Raw genomic sequence first — 17,827 nt, 5'->3', positions numbered from 1 at the left:
AGCCACTATTCCGAAAGGACATTCTGCCCTCTTTGTGGGCAGTAATTCTCCATGTGCACAACACAGTCCTATGGCAATGTGCACGATGCACTCCTGTTCTCCGGTCCTATGTCCCCATAAGCGTATCTCACCCTTTGCTGAAGAATGGCACATATAGATATACTATTGTGTGCCTTTGAAGTTAGAGGGCCGTGTAGGGTTTTTCCTTCGAACTCAAGATATCTCTCCTAAATTGTAGGCCCTGTCTGCCATAGGGCCGTGGAACGTAGATCTTAATCTTTAGTGGGGCCATGATATGGGCCATGAGGCCAAGTGTCATACACCTTGCTCTCCTATCTTTTCTCTCCAACCCTCAAATGGCAGATGTCTGTTGTTCCTATTGCATGCCATGGTTTATGGGTGTTGCTGAGGAATGCACAGATGTGCTCCCCTGACCCCAGCGTCCACTGGAACTAGGCACCACAGCATACAGGACTCTGAGAGCATAGAAATACCCATATGCCATAAGTGGCATCTCTAAGTGATCTATGCCAACATCACCTTTACGATTGAATAGGGTTTGGTAAAGCCAATGCATTGATATGAAACATCATGAGGCTGCTCCACTGCAATCCACCCTTTCAACCTGAAGAAATGTCAATCACTTCCCCATGTCAACTTATGAGAAGAGCAAGTCTCATTGGTAGTGAAAACACACACAGATATTCCTCACCATCTGGGCGCACGTGCACTATTGCTCACACTACCTGCAATGGCAGGTTGGACACATGGTCTCCAGCAGCAGAGGTGCAAGAGTGCCCACACCGGTCTGCAACGACAAACTGGACATGGGTTTAATTAAGATGAGGGTCAGTGCGAACGCACGCCTGCGATGGTGGGCTTCACACTCGATCACGGGCACCACAGGTGCGGGTGCGCACACACAGTGGCATACACTAACAGGCTGCTGCTGAGTTTACTCAGCACAGATGCTAGCTCGCACCCACCAATCTGGGCTGGCAGACAGGCCCCTGTTAGTGACTATTATGTCTGAGCCACTTCCCCAATGGGGTAGGAAGGTGCACGCACTTTCACACTGCATTTACAGTTGGAAAGTGCTCAGAGCAAAGAGGCCACATATGAGAATCAGCTAAACCCCGGTGGAAAAAGCAAAACGTTTAGGGAAATGCTACCTGATGAGTATCAGGTCCAACATTGTGACTTTAACCACTTTTTCCAGTATGTCCTTATTTCTGAGTCCTTATTTCTGAGCAGTCTTTTTTCATGCAGTAGATCTCCCCCTCACATTATTCACATCTAGGACTCTGAGGGTTAGAGCTCTGGGTACATCTCCCTAGGAGTTCTGTACATGGTATTCGTTTCTGAGACATTGAAGGATAGTACTCTGGGTACATCTTCCTAGGGGTCATGTCCACAGTGTTCACATCCAAGACACTGAGGGTCAGCGCTCCGGGTACATCTTCTGAGGGGTTCTGTAATCAGCATACACATTTAGGACATTTATGGATAGAGCTCCGGGTACATCTTCCTAGGGATTCTTGACACAGTGTAGCTTCTAGGACATTGAGGGTTAGAGCTTGGAGTACATCTTCCTATGGATTCCGTACACAGTGTTTACATCTAGGACATTTAGAGTTAGAGTTCAGTGTACATCTTTTTAGGGGGTATGTACACAGTGCTCACATCTAGGACACTGAGGGTTAGAGCTCAAGGTACATCTTCAACCAGGGTTCTGCACACAATGTTCGTATTTGGGACATTGATAGTTAGGGCCTGATTTAGATGCTGGCGGAGGATAATACTACGTCACAAGCGTGACGGATATCCCGTCCGTTGTATTACAATCCCATTAAATCCTATGAAGATCATAAGGCGGACTGGATATCTGTCACCTTTGTGACGGAGTATTCCATCCTCCAAGATCTAAATTAGGCCCTTAGAGTTCTGGGTACATCTTCCTAGGGGTTCTGTACACAGTGCTCACATCTAGGACATTAAGAATTAGCGCTCCGGGTACATCTTCCTAGAGATTATCTACAGTGTTCACATTTACACATTGAGGGTTAGAGCTCTTGGTTCATCTTCCTAAAGATTCGGTACATAGGACATTGAGGGTTAGAGCTCCAGGTGCATCTTCCTAAGCGTTTTGTACATAGGACATTATGGATTAGAGCTCCAGGTACATCTTCCTAAGGGCACGTTCTGTACATAGGACATTGAGGGTTAGAGCTCCAGGTACATCTTACTAAGGGTACTGTACATAGGACATTAAGGGTTAGAGCTCTAGGTACATCTTCCTAAAGGTTCTGTACACAGGACATTGAGGGTTAAAGCTATGGGTACATCTTCCTAGGGGTTCTAAACACAGTGCTCACATCTAGGACATTAAGAGTTAGCGCTCCAGATACATCTTCCTAGGGGTTATGTACAGTGTTCACATGTAGGACAATGAGAGTTAGAGCTCTAGGTACATCTTCCTAAAGGTTCTATACATAGGATAGTGAGGGTTAGAGCTCCAGGTACATCTTACTAAGGGTTCTATAAATAGGACATTGAGGGTTAGAGCTCCGGGTACATCTTTTCAAGGGTTCTGTACTCAATGTACACATCTAGGACATTGGGGGTTATAGCTCCAGGTACATCTTCATAGGGATTCTGTACACAGTGTCGCTTCTAGGACATTGAGGGTTAGAGCTCTGGGTAGTTCTTCCTAGGGGTCCTGTACTCAGTTTACACATCTAGGACCTTGATGGTTAGCGCTCCAGGGACATCATCCTAAAGGTTCTGTACATAGGACATTGAGGGTTAGCACTCCGGCTACATCTTTTTAGGGGTTATGTACGGAATTTTCACATCAAGGACATTGAGGGTTAAAACTCAGGGTACATCTTTACAGGGATTCTGTACAAAGCGTTCGTATCTGGTACATTGAGAGTTAGAGCTCTGGGTACATCCTCCTAGGGGTTCTGTACACAGTGTTGTCATCTGGGACATTCAGAGTTAGAGCTCCATTGACATCTCCCTTGGGGGTTATGTATGCCTCCTGTGTGAAAATTTACATTCTAATAGTCTGAAATTTATATTTCTAGAAACCTGCAGTGAAAGTCTCAATATAAGATACTACTCCTCTTCTCTAATCTCCTGGTCGCTTGCTCTTCTTTAAATAATACTGAACATAATCAGTAATAAAATGTCATTTTCAGAATTAGTACTTTACAGCACTACAAGTGCAAGGTAGGTGCACAACGCAGCTGCACAGGACATTTGCTGCATGGTTTTCATAAGTGCTGTGTCCACACGTGGTAAGCTTATACTAGAAAAGCATGATCGTACAATATTGAGCAAAGGATTATTTGGCAGATACATGCCTGTGCAGAGCCGGCTTCATGGCTATGCAACCTGTGCAAAGCTTGGGGATGGGGAGGGAGGCTGTTTTTAGAAATAACTTATGGGTTTAAAAGTCTCTGCTGCAGAGCTCCTTATGTGTCCAGCAGTTTTCAGACAACAATAGAAATGCCAAGATAACTCTAATGATTAATGTTTCTGCTGGAGAGAGATGGCATTTGTCTAGTGGCACTTTTGACTCATCATTAAATAGCGCAAAGGTTTAATATTCCTTCTGCAAAGAATGCAGATCACAGGAGTGTATTTTATGTGGATAGGCCAGGGGGTTACTGCTTTTGTCAGCGAGATACCTTTGTTACGTGCAGTTCATAAGTTACAATCCTAATATAGCACAGTGGCCTATGAACTGTCATCAAAGAGCTGCATGCAAACTGCACAGTATAGGTTAGAAAGTTATGTTTTTCTTCCCAGTCTCATTATCATAATGTTGCTAAAAAGGATTCGTTAGGGTAAAGCTGCATTCCAATTAGTAAAGCCGGCCCCAACCACTGTGGTACATTTTAAATCCTGAGTTTCTGCTTCTCCAGGCCAAACACTTTTAAAACATACTGCCTGTTTATGTTTATGTAGGTGATTTATAAAATGCGGATGTTACTCCGAGGAGTGTCCTGGTGCTACAGCTAGGGAGCAGTCTGCATGCCGGGAAGGGAAGAGCCTAAGCTGAGGAAAAAAGCCAAGTCTTAAGTTTTTTCTGGAAGATAAATATTTCCTTTATGGCCCTAATTGGCAATGGCAGTTCATTCCAGAAAGAGGGGCCAAGAAATTAGAATGATCTTCCCCCCACACTCGCCTTCTTAATCCGAGGGACTATGGCCAGACAAAGATTTCCAGAGCGAAGGTTCCTCTAGGGAGAGAAAGGGCTTGATTTTATCTTGAAGATACCCAGGACCTGTCCCGTAAAGTGCTTTCTGGGTTAAAAGCATTATTTTAAAAGTGATCCTCTTCCTAACTGGAAGCCAGCGTAGGCCATGAAGGAGAACGGTGACATGTGAGTGGCGCGGAAGCCCAAAGATGGTACGTGCTGCTGTGTTCTGAACTAACTGTAGCCTGTCTATCGGGTATTTTGGCAGCCCTGCATACAGGCTGTTTCCATAGTCCAGTCTTGAGGTAATCAAGGCCTGGGTCACATGTTGTCTAGTCTAAAAAGAGAGGAGAGAAAAAAAATTCCTAAGGACCCGAAGGAGGGCAAAGCCCATACCCACCACAGAGTTGATTTGAGTGTGAAATGAAAGTTGCACAATGAATTTAAAGCCCAGGTTTTTAACCGCAAGACTTGTTAATAGTGTCTGCCTGTAAGTATGGATGACATATTATTCCTACACCTAGTAATCTTCATTGTTTTATGTAACATTTTCTATAGACTGATTTACACATGTATGATTCCTTATCTCTGTATAATGTGTATGGTACACCGTACACTAGTTTGAGTAGTGTTTTAAAAAATATGAAAGGCATGTGAGAGGGGGACTGTGGAGAGATGAGGGACGTTCCTGGAGGGCGGTAGGGAGGGAATCCATGGAGAAGGAAGTCATTGGCGGAGGTGTCAATAAAAATTGTCCCACCAGGGCTAAAGCCACCCTTTCCTCTGTGAGTCCTTGCTTCGCCATGAGTAGTGTACTACTATGTTCAGAACTCCTTTCGAAGGTTCTGTGAAACTCTAGAGCGCTTAGGCCCATCAAAACGTTGTTATCGTTTGACTAAATGAGGGTTCTGCCAGAGCTCAGTCTGGTGAAAGTACTTTCTCAGCACACAGTACTAGGCAGAGTAAAGCACTAGCAGCAGTTGACAAACTGCTGTATTGCGTTGCAATGAAACTCAATGAATTCAATATCAAACATATAATCAAATATATCATATTTTATTTAAAAAACTATTCTAAAAAAAAAATCGTATGTTCTTAAAGTGCAAATACGGTCATTGATACATAAATTTTGTTTTCATTATACACATCATAGAGAAAACAATATATATTAAAAAAGAAGAGATTAAAAATACACAAAATACTGTCGAAGCGGCGTTTTGGTGGAAGCTTGATAGATCATCACCTTTTTCATGACAAAAATTGCAATGTTGTTTGTTTCAAGACCCTCAAGAAAGTCGTCTAACGGTTGGAATGACGTAGCACTCAGAAGAAAACAACTGTTTTCTTCACAACCGTGATATAATTACAATGGGTTTCAATGTAGTCTCTTATTGATCTGGGAAAACTCGAATCATTGTTGATGAATCACAGCCGTTTATAATCTATAATAGAAAGTCAGTGAAACTGCTTTATTAGGTGATTTGCTACCCGCAATAAAATGACAATCACTTTCTTCAATTATAGCATTCCCCAGCAATCCAATCGGTATTTCCGTATTAATACTTTGCTTTTGCGTATTGCAATATGTTTGAGTAAGAGAGAGCAGGATCGAGTTGTTGATGAACTCGTACTAAAGCTTTAATGACTGTCAGTATCTCTGGTTGAAGTTCGAGTGCGTTTACTTTTTCTGTCACCTCGTTTGCTTTCTGGTCTATTGGAAAGGGATCTTTTTACTTTGTGAGTGCGGAATGAGGCCGCTCCCTCCAATCAGGGCACTGCGCTCATGGTATGAGAGCAGCACCAGGATTGGTCAAGGGAGTTTCTAGGTGGCCGGGCTGCAGGTGAAGAAAGAAGAGGAAGACATCCAGAGCGTCGCGGTGTTTCATTTTATTATTTTATTTAAGCCCCACCCCCCTCCCTTTAGATGCCAGTCGCCACTGGTTGAACGTCCTAAACATTCATCATTGTTGGTGCAGCCGAGCTGGGTATCTCTAGAAATGTGTTTCAGGATATCTGTCCTTCTTCAGCATAGATTAACACCTTAAATTTTGGGGTGTTGACAATGCTGCTTACAGTCTTCTCTGGTTACTGTACCACTTCCAGAGCGCTGGGGCATTTTCCAATAACCTTACCAGCCCAATAAGTGAAAGGAGCCAATCACAAAAGGGGGCAGGGAGCGTACTGTCCAGAGTATCAGCACACAATTTACCCGGGTACATTGTGATAAATGCAGTGAATACATTCAGAATGAAGGGCAGTTCGCAACCCAGTCACGGTGCAATTATCACCTCCTAGTTTGCGAACTGTCCATCATATAAATTGGGCCCCGATGCTTCTGGTGTCATCGGGGGCTGCGGGTGATGGGGGTATATACATGTTCAATACAGCTCTGTAGCGACTGGAAGAGTTGCCAACGTTTGCCTTGGTGTGATGTGTTGTGTGCATTTTGCTGAAACAAGTTAAAAGTTCACAAGTTACAATGGCAGACACGTGCATGTAGGCACAGAAGATAACAATGCAGCGCTAAAGCATTGGCACGTTAACAACACAAGACGACAAACACTTTGACGACCTACTTGGAGCATCGCAGTCCACGCAGAATGCATTGCCTCTGGCGTTGCGGATAGCTTGGATAGCAACAGCCTCGCTCTGACTGTCCATGCGCGCCTACAGTGGAGAGGAAGCAATAAACGGAACTGGTTAAAATGGTTCGTAAAAGTCACCAGAACCAGAAATCTGATTTTAATCCAGATATTCCCACTCAAATACACTGTACAAGGGTACACTTCTGCTTTCACACATGGTACTTAAAGTGGTAGCGCGCGCAAACCTGCCTCACGCGCCTGATTCCAAGAATAACGCAGCGGCCTGTTGGGCTGCCACGCGCTGACGCACGGTATCTGAGTGGGACAGCAGAGGCCCACAGCCGCATCCTTCCACATGCTAGAGGTGACCTAACCATAAGAAGGGGAACAACAGACCCCCTCTATAAGGCCTTCCTCGTGATGCACAGGCGCAAACCCGGCTGAAGAGACATTGGCGGCACTGGATGGATTTCAGGTGCGCAACGCCTAGTGGACTCAAAGCGCTTCAGCAGCTCCCCCCCCCCCCCCCCCCCCCCTCGTGTGTGGCTCCACTCTGCATATTACTGGAAGAGTCAGCCCCCCCCCGAAATTTTTCGTAGCTCCCCCGGAAATTTGGCTCTAGTTGCACCTCTGATAGATTTTGTGTTTGTTTCCACCAGCCTAGTATTGGACACTGGAAGGGGCCGTCCTCCTCTACTGTTAGAAGTGGGCCATGTGAGTCATTGTGCTTTTTATATGACCGGGCCCAAAACGCCTCCCCCAAATTGCTTTAGAAATGTGTGCTACCTAAAGTGTGTGGGAAATTTAGTGTTGCTTGAGGGCCATTTACTTGAACATGCTTCTGTAATGGGAACATGAAAAAGGAGGTAATTGACTTCTTCGTTTCAGCGGGCAAGGCCCTATAATGTTGGCTTAGATAGCTAAACACTGACAAAGGAGTCATTGCTCGCAGCGAAAAATTACACCTGAATCATGATTCATATTATTGTCAGTATCAAACCCGAATTGAATTTAAAAAAGAAAACCCTAAAATTATAATTCGTACATGCTATCTGATGTGTGTATGTGTACTTGAGAGCTAAAAAGTATAGTCTTATCAATGAGCAACAGCTGTAAAGGGGGGGCAGTGTCTTCCTAGTAAAAATTAAATGAAGATCGTCCTTATTACAGTGCACATGCATTTGACCCTACCCTGACACCAACGCTAAAGGGTGGGAGACGGTTTTCCCAAATAGATACCTTACCTTATTTTTACTGCTTTCGCAGCACTGAAGGCTTGCAAGGATCTGGCTTTCGATGGCCTGCACCCAGGAGTCTCTCTCTTCGAAGCTGCTGGCCTCAAAATGCCAAGTCTGTCCCGTGCTGGACACTATGATGAACTCAAAGTTCTCCTCTTCTGAAAAAAATGGTCACTGACTGTTATCACAAAACACAAACACCAATATAGGGCTCTTAAAGGAAGGTGTCTCTCATGCTACATTACAAAGGGCACGGATAGTAGAGATAAAGAGAGAAGGTTTCTGCAAGGCACTAGTCTGGCCACTGTGAGAATATTATATTTAATATGGGCACCATACTTTTGACAAAGGATATTCATTTATTGGAAAAGCTTGAAAAACGGACCAAATGAATTGAGCGATGACTGATCCTCTAGATACGTTTTTAGGAGGCAGAGAGATGCTCTCATTCTGCATTACTAGAATCCTGACAATGGTTTAAGTATAATACTGAAAGTAACAAAACATAGATACTAACATACCCAAAGAATTTTTAAATTATACAAAACATAAAAAAAGAAGTAAAAACCAACATAATTTCTCATAAACAGTAAGAAAGGGGTGCCCAAATACTGTTTAGATAAACGATACTCATGTATAAATTATCTCATTACATAAAAAATGTATTAAGAAAAGATAGAAAATCAAGACAGTAATATAATGATAATGGGCTCAACAAGTTACACAAACAACAATAAAAATACAAACAATTCAATGTGTAATCAAAAGGTGGCTGAGGAAAAAATTGTACAAATGAGAAGTTCAGGGCAAAACAGAAACAACACAGGCCAGAAATTGGTGTTGATCCCTGCTTAACTTGAAGAAACAGAATAGTTAATTGTTTAGCTGCTTGGTGACAGTCTCTCGTGATTCGCCTGTATCGAGATATTTAGACCTATGCCTTTTGATATGCCACATACCGTGCTGGATAAGGCGAAACCTTAATTGTACAGAAAAGCTTCCGGACTTCTTATGAATGAAATTCATTAATTTTTTTGCTGTGGACCTACTTTAGGAATAGATGCTTTATTGAACTTCCTTGGATGCTCCAATAGTTATTGTTTTGTCCTGATGATAACCATCTAATTTCAATATGGTCGAAATGCCGTCGACACCTACATGTGGCCTTAATTTAAGAGGACGCTGTGTGTTGTTTCTGTTTTGTCCTGAACTTCTCATTTGTACAATTTTTTCCTCAGCCACCTTTAGATTACACATTGTATTGTTTGTATTTTTTTTGTTGTTTGTGTAACTTGTTGAGCGCCATTATCATTATAATACTGTCTTGATTTTCTATCTTTTGTTAATACATTTTCTATGTAATGAGATAATTTATACATGAGTATCATTTATCTAAACAGTATTTGGGCACCCCTTTCTTACTGTTTATGAGAAATTATGTTGGTTTTTCCTTCTTTCTTTTCTTCTTTTTTGTATAACTTAAAAATTCTTTGGGTACGTTATTAGGTATGTTTTGTTACTTTAAGCATTATACTTGAACCATTGTCAGGATTCTAGTATTTACTTTGCCCCAGGTTCAGGTCTTAGGGCTGCCCCTGTTGTCGATAACTCATTCTGCATTAGACAATAAATTTGTCACAGAGGAGAAGAAAGAAATGGCAGAATAGCCACACTGGTTGGAAGGCAAACCCATAACATTGTGTTAACAGTTTTGGCAGTCTCTTAGAAGTGCGACGTGTGCCGCTTGCTTCTTGTAAAATCTCGGTTGGTACCTCATTTTCATGGTTAGGGTTCCTCATTTTTATGCAGTACGAATTCTTCATAAGTGCTGGTGCAACCTGCTGTATTTAAGTCAAGGTTGGATGTGTTGATGGAACTGCTTAGCATTTGTGGGGTAGATGTTTTGGATAGGGTTAGAACTCAGCAGTCCTCACAGTGTAAGAGGGGAGATGCCTCCAACAACCTGGAATAACTAATTCCCACAGTGACGAACAAAATACAGATGTATGCAAATCAGAGATTCTTTGGGACGTATCTTGTGATAAATAAGATGTTATTTAGAAGAGTAATCAGAGTAGTACCACTACGTTTGTTGACTTCAGGTCAGTATTCCAAGGGCCCTCTAGCTTAGAGGAAATCTTTCTGTTATGTAAGGGAATCCAGGGCTACACCTTTGCTGCAGCCACAGTTGGAAACAGGGTCACACTATCCCTGCACAAAGCAGGGAACTCCTGATAGGATACAGAATTATTCCACACATGAGTGCTAACTGTGTGTATCAGTGGTGTTAAATGTCCTCATACTCTGTGCAGGTGAAATGAGCAATACCCCAATCCATTTACTAATGTAAAGACTAGTCATGTATTCATTGTGCCAAACCTACCCAACCACAATATGCTTTAGGTGCATGAAAAGACAAATTCTCCAGCGTAATTCAGAATTTAACAGCACCATAGGTTTTAGTCCTTACCAGTCTATGTAAGGGGAACGGTGAAGGACCCAAAGAGACACATTGTGGTTCTCTTGGCTCAATATATAAAAAAATCTGTTTGCACAGTTTATGTCCTACCTGTAGGTGGTGCTGTTTCTGTTGATTGGGGATAGGAGGAAATCGGATACACGAGAACCATATTAACCCTTGCTTGCTGTGCCACTGGATCCAAGCAAGCCTGGCTGATGAGGGGTGATACCCCAAAACCGGTCCCGGATGCTTGTTTCTGGTCCAGGGAGGACCTGGCCTGGCAGTGAGGGCTGGCCTGTTCCCATGAGGATCAGGATCAAGACTGATTTGCATATGGCTGGGTCCAAACTGGGGTGGCATAGTGAGCAAAGGAACGATGGACTAAACCTAGATATCTTGACTGGGGGTGAGTGGTTGAAAAGTTACAGCACTCCATACATCGTCTTGTTAGGTTTGGTATGTTTGCTCTAACTGGTCAAGGATATAGACGGGTGTCCCTTGCTCGCTGTGCCACTGGATTCAAGCTAGCCTGGCTGATGAGGTATTGTTTCATCTTTACATCTAGGAGCCAAATTAAATAAAGTGGCTTGGGTTGAGGTATTTTTTGTTTTCGGTCTGTGCTAATTTGCATCCATGTGCTGTTCAACACAATATTATATATGTGGATGTGTGTTCCATTTTTTTGGTGTCAGCTGGTGCTGTTTTGCAACAGTAACAATCCATGTGCACACATTTATTAACAATGTGAAGACTTATTTTGAGGCCTCTAACAAGCACTGACCACACTAAGAATGAAATGTTACAAAATAGCTCACCACTTGTAGTATAGCATTATTGTACAAAATAACACATATGGGCCTGATTTAGATCTTGGTAAACAGGTTACTTCATCACAACAATGTCGGATAATCTGTCTGCCGAAATATAAATCCCATTATATGTTATGGGATTTATATTTAAGTAAACGTGTTATCCGTCACTGTTGTGACTGAGTAACTCGTCCGCCGAGATCTAAATCAGGCCCATAGTAAATGAGTCCAGGACAGGGGTAGTAGACCGAATGTTTTTGCATATCTTGCTAACAGTGGTGAAGTATCATGCATGCTCTGAAGATTGCTTTTAGATCAAAGAAAGCTCACATTTGAATATCTGCAGCTACTATATGAACATTGGAGTACAAAAGACTCACAGTACAGAACAAGTCCAACAACAAAAACATCAAGACATCCCACGATGGTTATCCGTTTCATGCATGAGTGAGGGGGTCACAAGATCACGTCACATGGAGATGTCTGGCCGAGCCATTTACCTGTTTTATATATATTTCTTAAACTACCAAAGGTTTTTAATTTCCACATTTTACGCTTGGCTGTCGGGGAGGTTCCGGGAAGCAGGAAGACGAAGAAGAGAATAAAGGCAAAGAATTACAAACAAAAAAGCTGAGAATTAAAGCAGACAGTGAAGGGAAGTAAAAGGAGGAACTCTATCACGGAAAAGCGAGCACCATGGAAGAGTTCCAGGGAAATTACTAAGCAACGTTGGCTCAGGATCCATGTACTAACAAGTGAATTTCAGAACTAAATAGAAAAAACAACTAATACAGTGTAGGGAACAGGAGCACGCCATAAGTATACTGATACAATAAAAACGTACTCCTCATTCATCAAAAACTAGACTTTCAGAAGTTTGAACAGAGTAAATGAGAGGTAGTTGCTTATTTAACAATCAACATTTAAGAAGCATACACATAGAGAAGAGATAATTCCTGTTGAAATTGACTCTTTTATTGTTCATGTGTCTATGCAAATCTTACATTTGCGTGCCAACGGAGACGGCGGGACTATCTCAAGTACTCTATGCTTTTGATGGATACTTCACAAATTCCTCACCTCGTGAATTTCCCCCCAGCATCAGACTAGATCACGAAAACTCAAAAGCAGGGCTCCTGTGTGCAGGTAGGTGGCTGTCCAGAAATGACAAACGTAGTTGCGTATAAGTGTCACCCATGTATGCTAAGATCAGTTTCTTTCTTTCCCCACCTTCAGATGTAGATCCAGAGCTCTGGCCCTTCTTACTTCTAGAGTTAACTCTAACAAGTTACCAATCACACTCCTTGGCAGGGAGTCAAATGAGTGGACACATTTGGAAAGTGTATGTTTCCCTCAACCAGCTCCGCTTTGAGGTAAGTCAGTGAAAGTTGTTTGCTAGGTCACTATTTTCATGCACTATGGGGCATGGTGTGTGAGATCTTACCTATGTTCCCTCAACACCTATGGGCTTTCTCAGTCCGAACAATTCGTTATGTGTCCAAATTTGTCATCCGCTTGGGCCTGGACACCATAGACCATCTAAGTAGGGCGGTGGGAACCAACATGGTGCTTCAACACTAAATCTGGATGGATGAGGTCCATTTGCTTCTCGCGAGATGTCCAGGAATACTTGATAGAAAGACTTTCGACTGTCTCTTGTCTGTTTGGTGAGAAGGCAGATTCGGCACTAGAGCGTTTTAAAGAAAGGCTGGCCATTGCATGTTCCTTGAACCTTTCAGCTCCAGACAGGCAATCCCCTCAACAATCTCATCCTTTTCAGGGATATGTCAGGGGTTTAGCCTATCAGTAACTTTGTGCTGCACTGCCCACACAACAGGCCTCCCATTCCTTTTGAGGTTTGGCTGCAGGCCCAACAGACAATGACCTGACAACCAGGGGCAGTAACCATCTCAATCTTCTGCCCCTTTGGGAACAACCTCCAAGCCCCTTCAGGGCACCCTTACTGGCACACAGCCATCCAACAGAGGTCAGGATCAGCTACTTCCTGTAGGAGTGGCAACAAATTACATCCAACAGAATGGTCCTGCAAATTATCCAGCGGGGCTACACCCTTCCGTTCCTTTTCTACCCACCACACCTGCACCTTACTTCAGATCACTTCTCAGAGGACCATATGTTTATTTTGTGCCAGGAAGTGCAGGTTCTTTTTGACAAAAGAGCCATAGAGGTGGTATGTGCCTGGGAATTAGAAACTGGGTGCTCTTCTCACTATTTTTTTGTGCAGAAGAAAGACAGAGGACTCCGTCCTAGTTTGGATCTTCACCCTCTCAATGCCTTTCTGCAAAACGTCAAATTCGAAATGCTCATGCTGGCCCAGGTTCTTTGACCTGGATCCCACTGACTGGATGGTGTTGTTGTAACTGTAGGAGACCTATTTTCACATCCTCCTGTGCTCTTTTGTGGCCTCCCCAGTGCCTCTCAGGGGATGACAAAGGTTATGGTGGGTCGCTTGCCCATCTTCAGAGGTCAGGGATACAACCAACATCGAAAATGTGTTGTTCAAGGTCTACCCTTTGTTCAAGCTCCATGTCACAACCAACTTCACCCTAAATTACACTCTTATCTACACACCACTTGGAACACGCACTGACTTCACCAACACAATCATGGACATCGTCGCACCACTAGCCCTCAACGCTAGCAATACATCCTACTTGTTAACTTGAACTTTAACCTGGAAGACCATGCTGATGTAAACTGAAAAGCATTAATTGAAGACCCTGGAAGCCTGGGCCTCACCCAATGAATAATGGGACCTACCTATGTCACTGGACCCTATTTTCCACCTTCTTTGGCAACATCCAAGTCGAGAGTCCACACCCGTCGCCTGGACAGACCCCGCCCTCATCAAGTTCAGCATCAACGTCCCTCACCCGATGCACATGCATCACAGCTAGACTAGCCCACCGAAAGTGGAGCAGCATCACCAACAAGGACTTGAGCACAACTGTCAACACCCCTCGACCCACAAGCAGAAAAGCCACCCCAAAGCCAAAAATTCACAATTGAATCACCTCCAGTGTTGACTCACTGTCCCTCCTCAAACTCAGTAATACAAAATGGTCTAAACACCAGGCCAGTTGGTACATGGAGGAACTCAGACTGATGAAACACATTGCAAACAACTGGAGCACAAATTGAAAATGAAACAGGATAATGCAGACAGGAGCAGTTTCAAATCTCCCTAGAGATGCTACCACCAAATTATCAGGCCCCCAATACATGCCACTCTGGAAGACCACATTGATGCCAGCAACAACAGAAACAAAGAATTCTTGGCCATTGTGAACGATTTCACTTCACCAGGTGCTGCCTCCAACAAAATCACCCGCTGGCAGGTCCTCTACAACAATCTCTCTAAATTCGTCAGCAACATATTTATCGCCATGTTCAGCAACCTAAACCTGCAACCAGACCTGACAAACCTTGCCAAAGTCCTCCTGATCTAATTCAATGAACCAATGCTAACCACATGGCCCAAAATCAGGCCAGAAGAAATCATCACCGCCATGAATCCCACTCACTCAGGGACTCCATTGGACCTGTGCTTCCACCACGCCTACTTCAGAGGACAGCAATCCCATCACCGCCATGCTTGCCCCTATTCTGATTACATCTACCTCTTCTGTGACCTTCCCAGATGCTTGGGAACACACAAATGTCTTCCCATTGCTGAAGAAACCTTCCCTAGACATTTTAAAGATTGCCGATTACAGACCGATCTCCCTCCTACCATCCCCTGCCAAGATCTTATAGAAAATCATCAACAGACGCCTCACAGAATACCTCAATGATCACCAACTTCTCAACACCACTCAGTTTGTTTTCAGACCCAACCACAGCATGGAAACTGCCCTCACTGCCTCCACGGATGACATTTGCATCAATTTGAAGGGCCCTCATCCTTTAGGACCTATCTGCAGTGTTTGACATGGTCTCCCATTGGAATCCAAGGTCACGCACCCAGGTGATCTGATCCTTCCTGACTGGAAGGCCCCAGTCATTAACCTGGCATCATATGCCCTGGATACCCATGACTTCATCTGCAGAGTTCCTCAAGGATCCTCCCTGAGCCAGACCCTCTTTGATGTTATCATGATCCCTCTAGCCAGAATCATCCGCTTCCATGACATCAACATCCAAACCTATGCTAACGGAACACAGCTCATTCTCTCTCTCACAGACAAGACACCCAGTACCTGGATCAATTTGAATGCCTGCATGACTGAAATTGCCCACTGGATGAAGACCAACACTAATCAGAAGCTGAACACCGACAAGACCGAAATTGTGATCTTCAGGAAGAGCATTTAACCATGGGCCTCCACCTGGTGGCCAAAAGAGCTAGGACCGACATACACCTTCACGCCAAGAACCTCGGGATCCTCATGGACAGCAAACCTAACAAGACTGCCCATGTTAACGCTGTCACTGCATCATGCTTCCGTACCCTGAAGATGCTGAGGGGGATTTTCACATGGCTTCCAGTCAGCACCCAGAAACCCATCACGCATGCCCTAGTCACAAGCAAGCTGGACTTTGTGAACACCTTCTATGCCTCGATTAATAAAAACTCACTTGAAGTCTGCAGACCAATCATAACACAGCTGCCAGATTCACTCTCAACGCCTCACGCCACACTCATATCACACCACACCTGAAGGAGCTCCACTGGCTCCCCATTCACAAACAAGCAAAATTCAAACTCCTCAGACGCATTTTCAAGGCACTAAATAACACTAGCCCAGCATACCTCATCAATTGCATCTGCTTTCACATATATTCCAAGCACCTCCGCTCGGCTGAACCTCTCCTTACACACATCCCATGCATACAGAAAACCAGAACCTGCCTTCTCCTACATCACACATATAAAGCATGGAACGACCTGCAGTTACACATACGAGCCTTTTCACTTTTTTTGAAGACCACAAGAAGCTTAGTCCTTGGCTTTTCGAGTATTCCGACTAGACTATAGTGTTGACTAGAGTCACATCTGGTGAGTGTCAGGATTATCTCACAGGTGATAGGGTGCTCTACAAATCTGCATAGCATAGCATAATATGACATACTAGTCTTCCTCTACCTCAATGACTGGCTGTTGAAGGCAGGCTTGTCGTAGGTAGTTGTGTACCACCTTCAGACGATGGTGAACCTTTGACATATTTGGGATTCTTAATCAGTCTGCCAAAATCACAGCTGACTTCATCGCTGAGGATCCCCTTCATCAGAACAGTCCTGGACACTGCGATTTTGAGCTTTTCATCCGGGCGAATGAGTCCAAGACATTCAGGCTATGATCCCAATGTTTCAGCCCCTGTTCTGGTCCTCAGTGAGGATGGCTCTAACGCTTCTGAGCCTACTAGCCTCCTGTATCCTGCTTGTTTAGCACATCAGGTGGCACATGCAAGCTTTGTAGATGGACTTGAAGTCTCAGGCGTCCCATCACCAAGGGAACCTGTCAGATTCAATCCAGGTGTCGAAGGAGACTGAAAAACACCTACAGTGGTGGCTGCTTGACCACAATTGGAACACCTGTAGATCACTCTCCTTTCCCAACCCAGAGTTGACAGTGATGACAGATGCATTGCTCCTGGGTTCGGGAGGTCATCTGGGAGAGGTGGAGATCTGCGGACGCTGGCCTACAGCAGAGTCTTGCCTCCATATGAACTTGGTGGAGTTGCAGGAGATTCACTTTGCATTGAAGGCCTTCCTGCCCTCCATCAAGGGGAAGCTGGTGCAGGTTCTCACATACAACACTGCTGCCATATGGTACTCCAACAAGCAGGGTAATGTAGAGTCCTGGGTCCTGTGCCAAGAGGCGCTGCACCTCTGGAGCATGCTGAATCTTCAGGGTTTTTATCTGGTGGTACTCTACCTAGTAGGATCTTTAAATGCCAAGGCAGATGAACTCAGCCGGCAGTGCCCAGTGGATCACAAATTGCAGTTATCCCCGGAGGTGGCTTAAAGCAGTTTCCTGGCTCTGTCTCTTTGTCACTGCGGATAACGCACAATTTTAGCACTTTGGCTCTCTCTCGGAGATGCATTCTGCCTCGCCTGGATGACAGGACTCCTGCATACCTTCCAGACACTACCTCTCCTACCCTGAGTTCAGAAGTAGACAAAGAACGACCAGGTCCAAGTCATGTTAGTGGCTCAGGATTGGGCCAGGAAAGTATGCCACCCGGAACATCTGGGCTTAAGCATCCATCCTCCAATCAGGATGCCACTTTGCAAAGACTTCCTGTTCCAGTAGCAGGGCAGGGTTCTGCACCCGGGTCTGTGCTGCGTCTCCATGTATGGAGATTAAGTTGTGACAGTTCATCACTTTTGATCCTCCTGAGGTGGTTGAGATCATTCTAGCAGCTGGGAGTCCTTCAATTAAATCTGTGTATGCAGCACTCTGAAGCAAGTTTGTGATCTGGGGCAGGACCAATCAGTTGGACCCGCTGCAAGCAAAACTTTCAGATGTGTTGTTGTTTATTTCGTTTTTAACCCGGCATGGT

At 44.2% G+C, this 17,827-nt stretch overlaps 1 protein-coding gene across 7 annotated transcripts in view; it reads right to left on the bottom strand.

The window, feature by feature from the left end:
* Positions 1-17,827, bottom strand: part of AGAP2 (ArfGAP with GTPase domain, ankyrin repeat and PH domain 2) — an 897,926-nt gene that overhangs the window by 105,102 nt on the left and 774,997 nt on the right. For 3 of the 7 annotated variants that reach the window (XM_085600818.1, XM_085600814.1, XM_085600817.1), the window contains 2 exons: positions 8,037-8,188; positions 6,784-6,874 (listed from right to left, as the gene is read on the bottom strand). In XM_085600818.1, coding sequence (XP_085456944.1) covers positions 6,784-6,874; positions 8,037-8,188 — 243 coding nt within the window. Of the gene's footprint in view, positions 1-6,783; positions 6,875-8,036; positions 8,189-11,800; positions 11,861-17,827 lie in introns of all 7 variants that reach the window. The other 4 variants (XM_085600812.1, XM_085600816.1, XM_085600813.1 and 1 more) reach the window with 3 other exon arrangements.

This window comes from Triturus cristatus, chromosome 4_2, assembly GCF_964204655.1.
Source record: "Triturus cristatus chromosome 4_2, aTriCri1.1, whole genome shotgun sequence".
NCBI classification, from domain to species: domain Eukaryota; kingdom Metazoa; phylum Chordata; class Amphibia; order Caudata; family Salamandridae; genus Triturus; species Triturus cristatus.
This window is presented reverse-complemented; position numbering and strand designations above follow the sequence as displayed.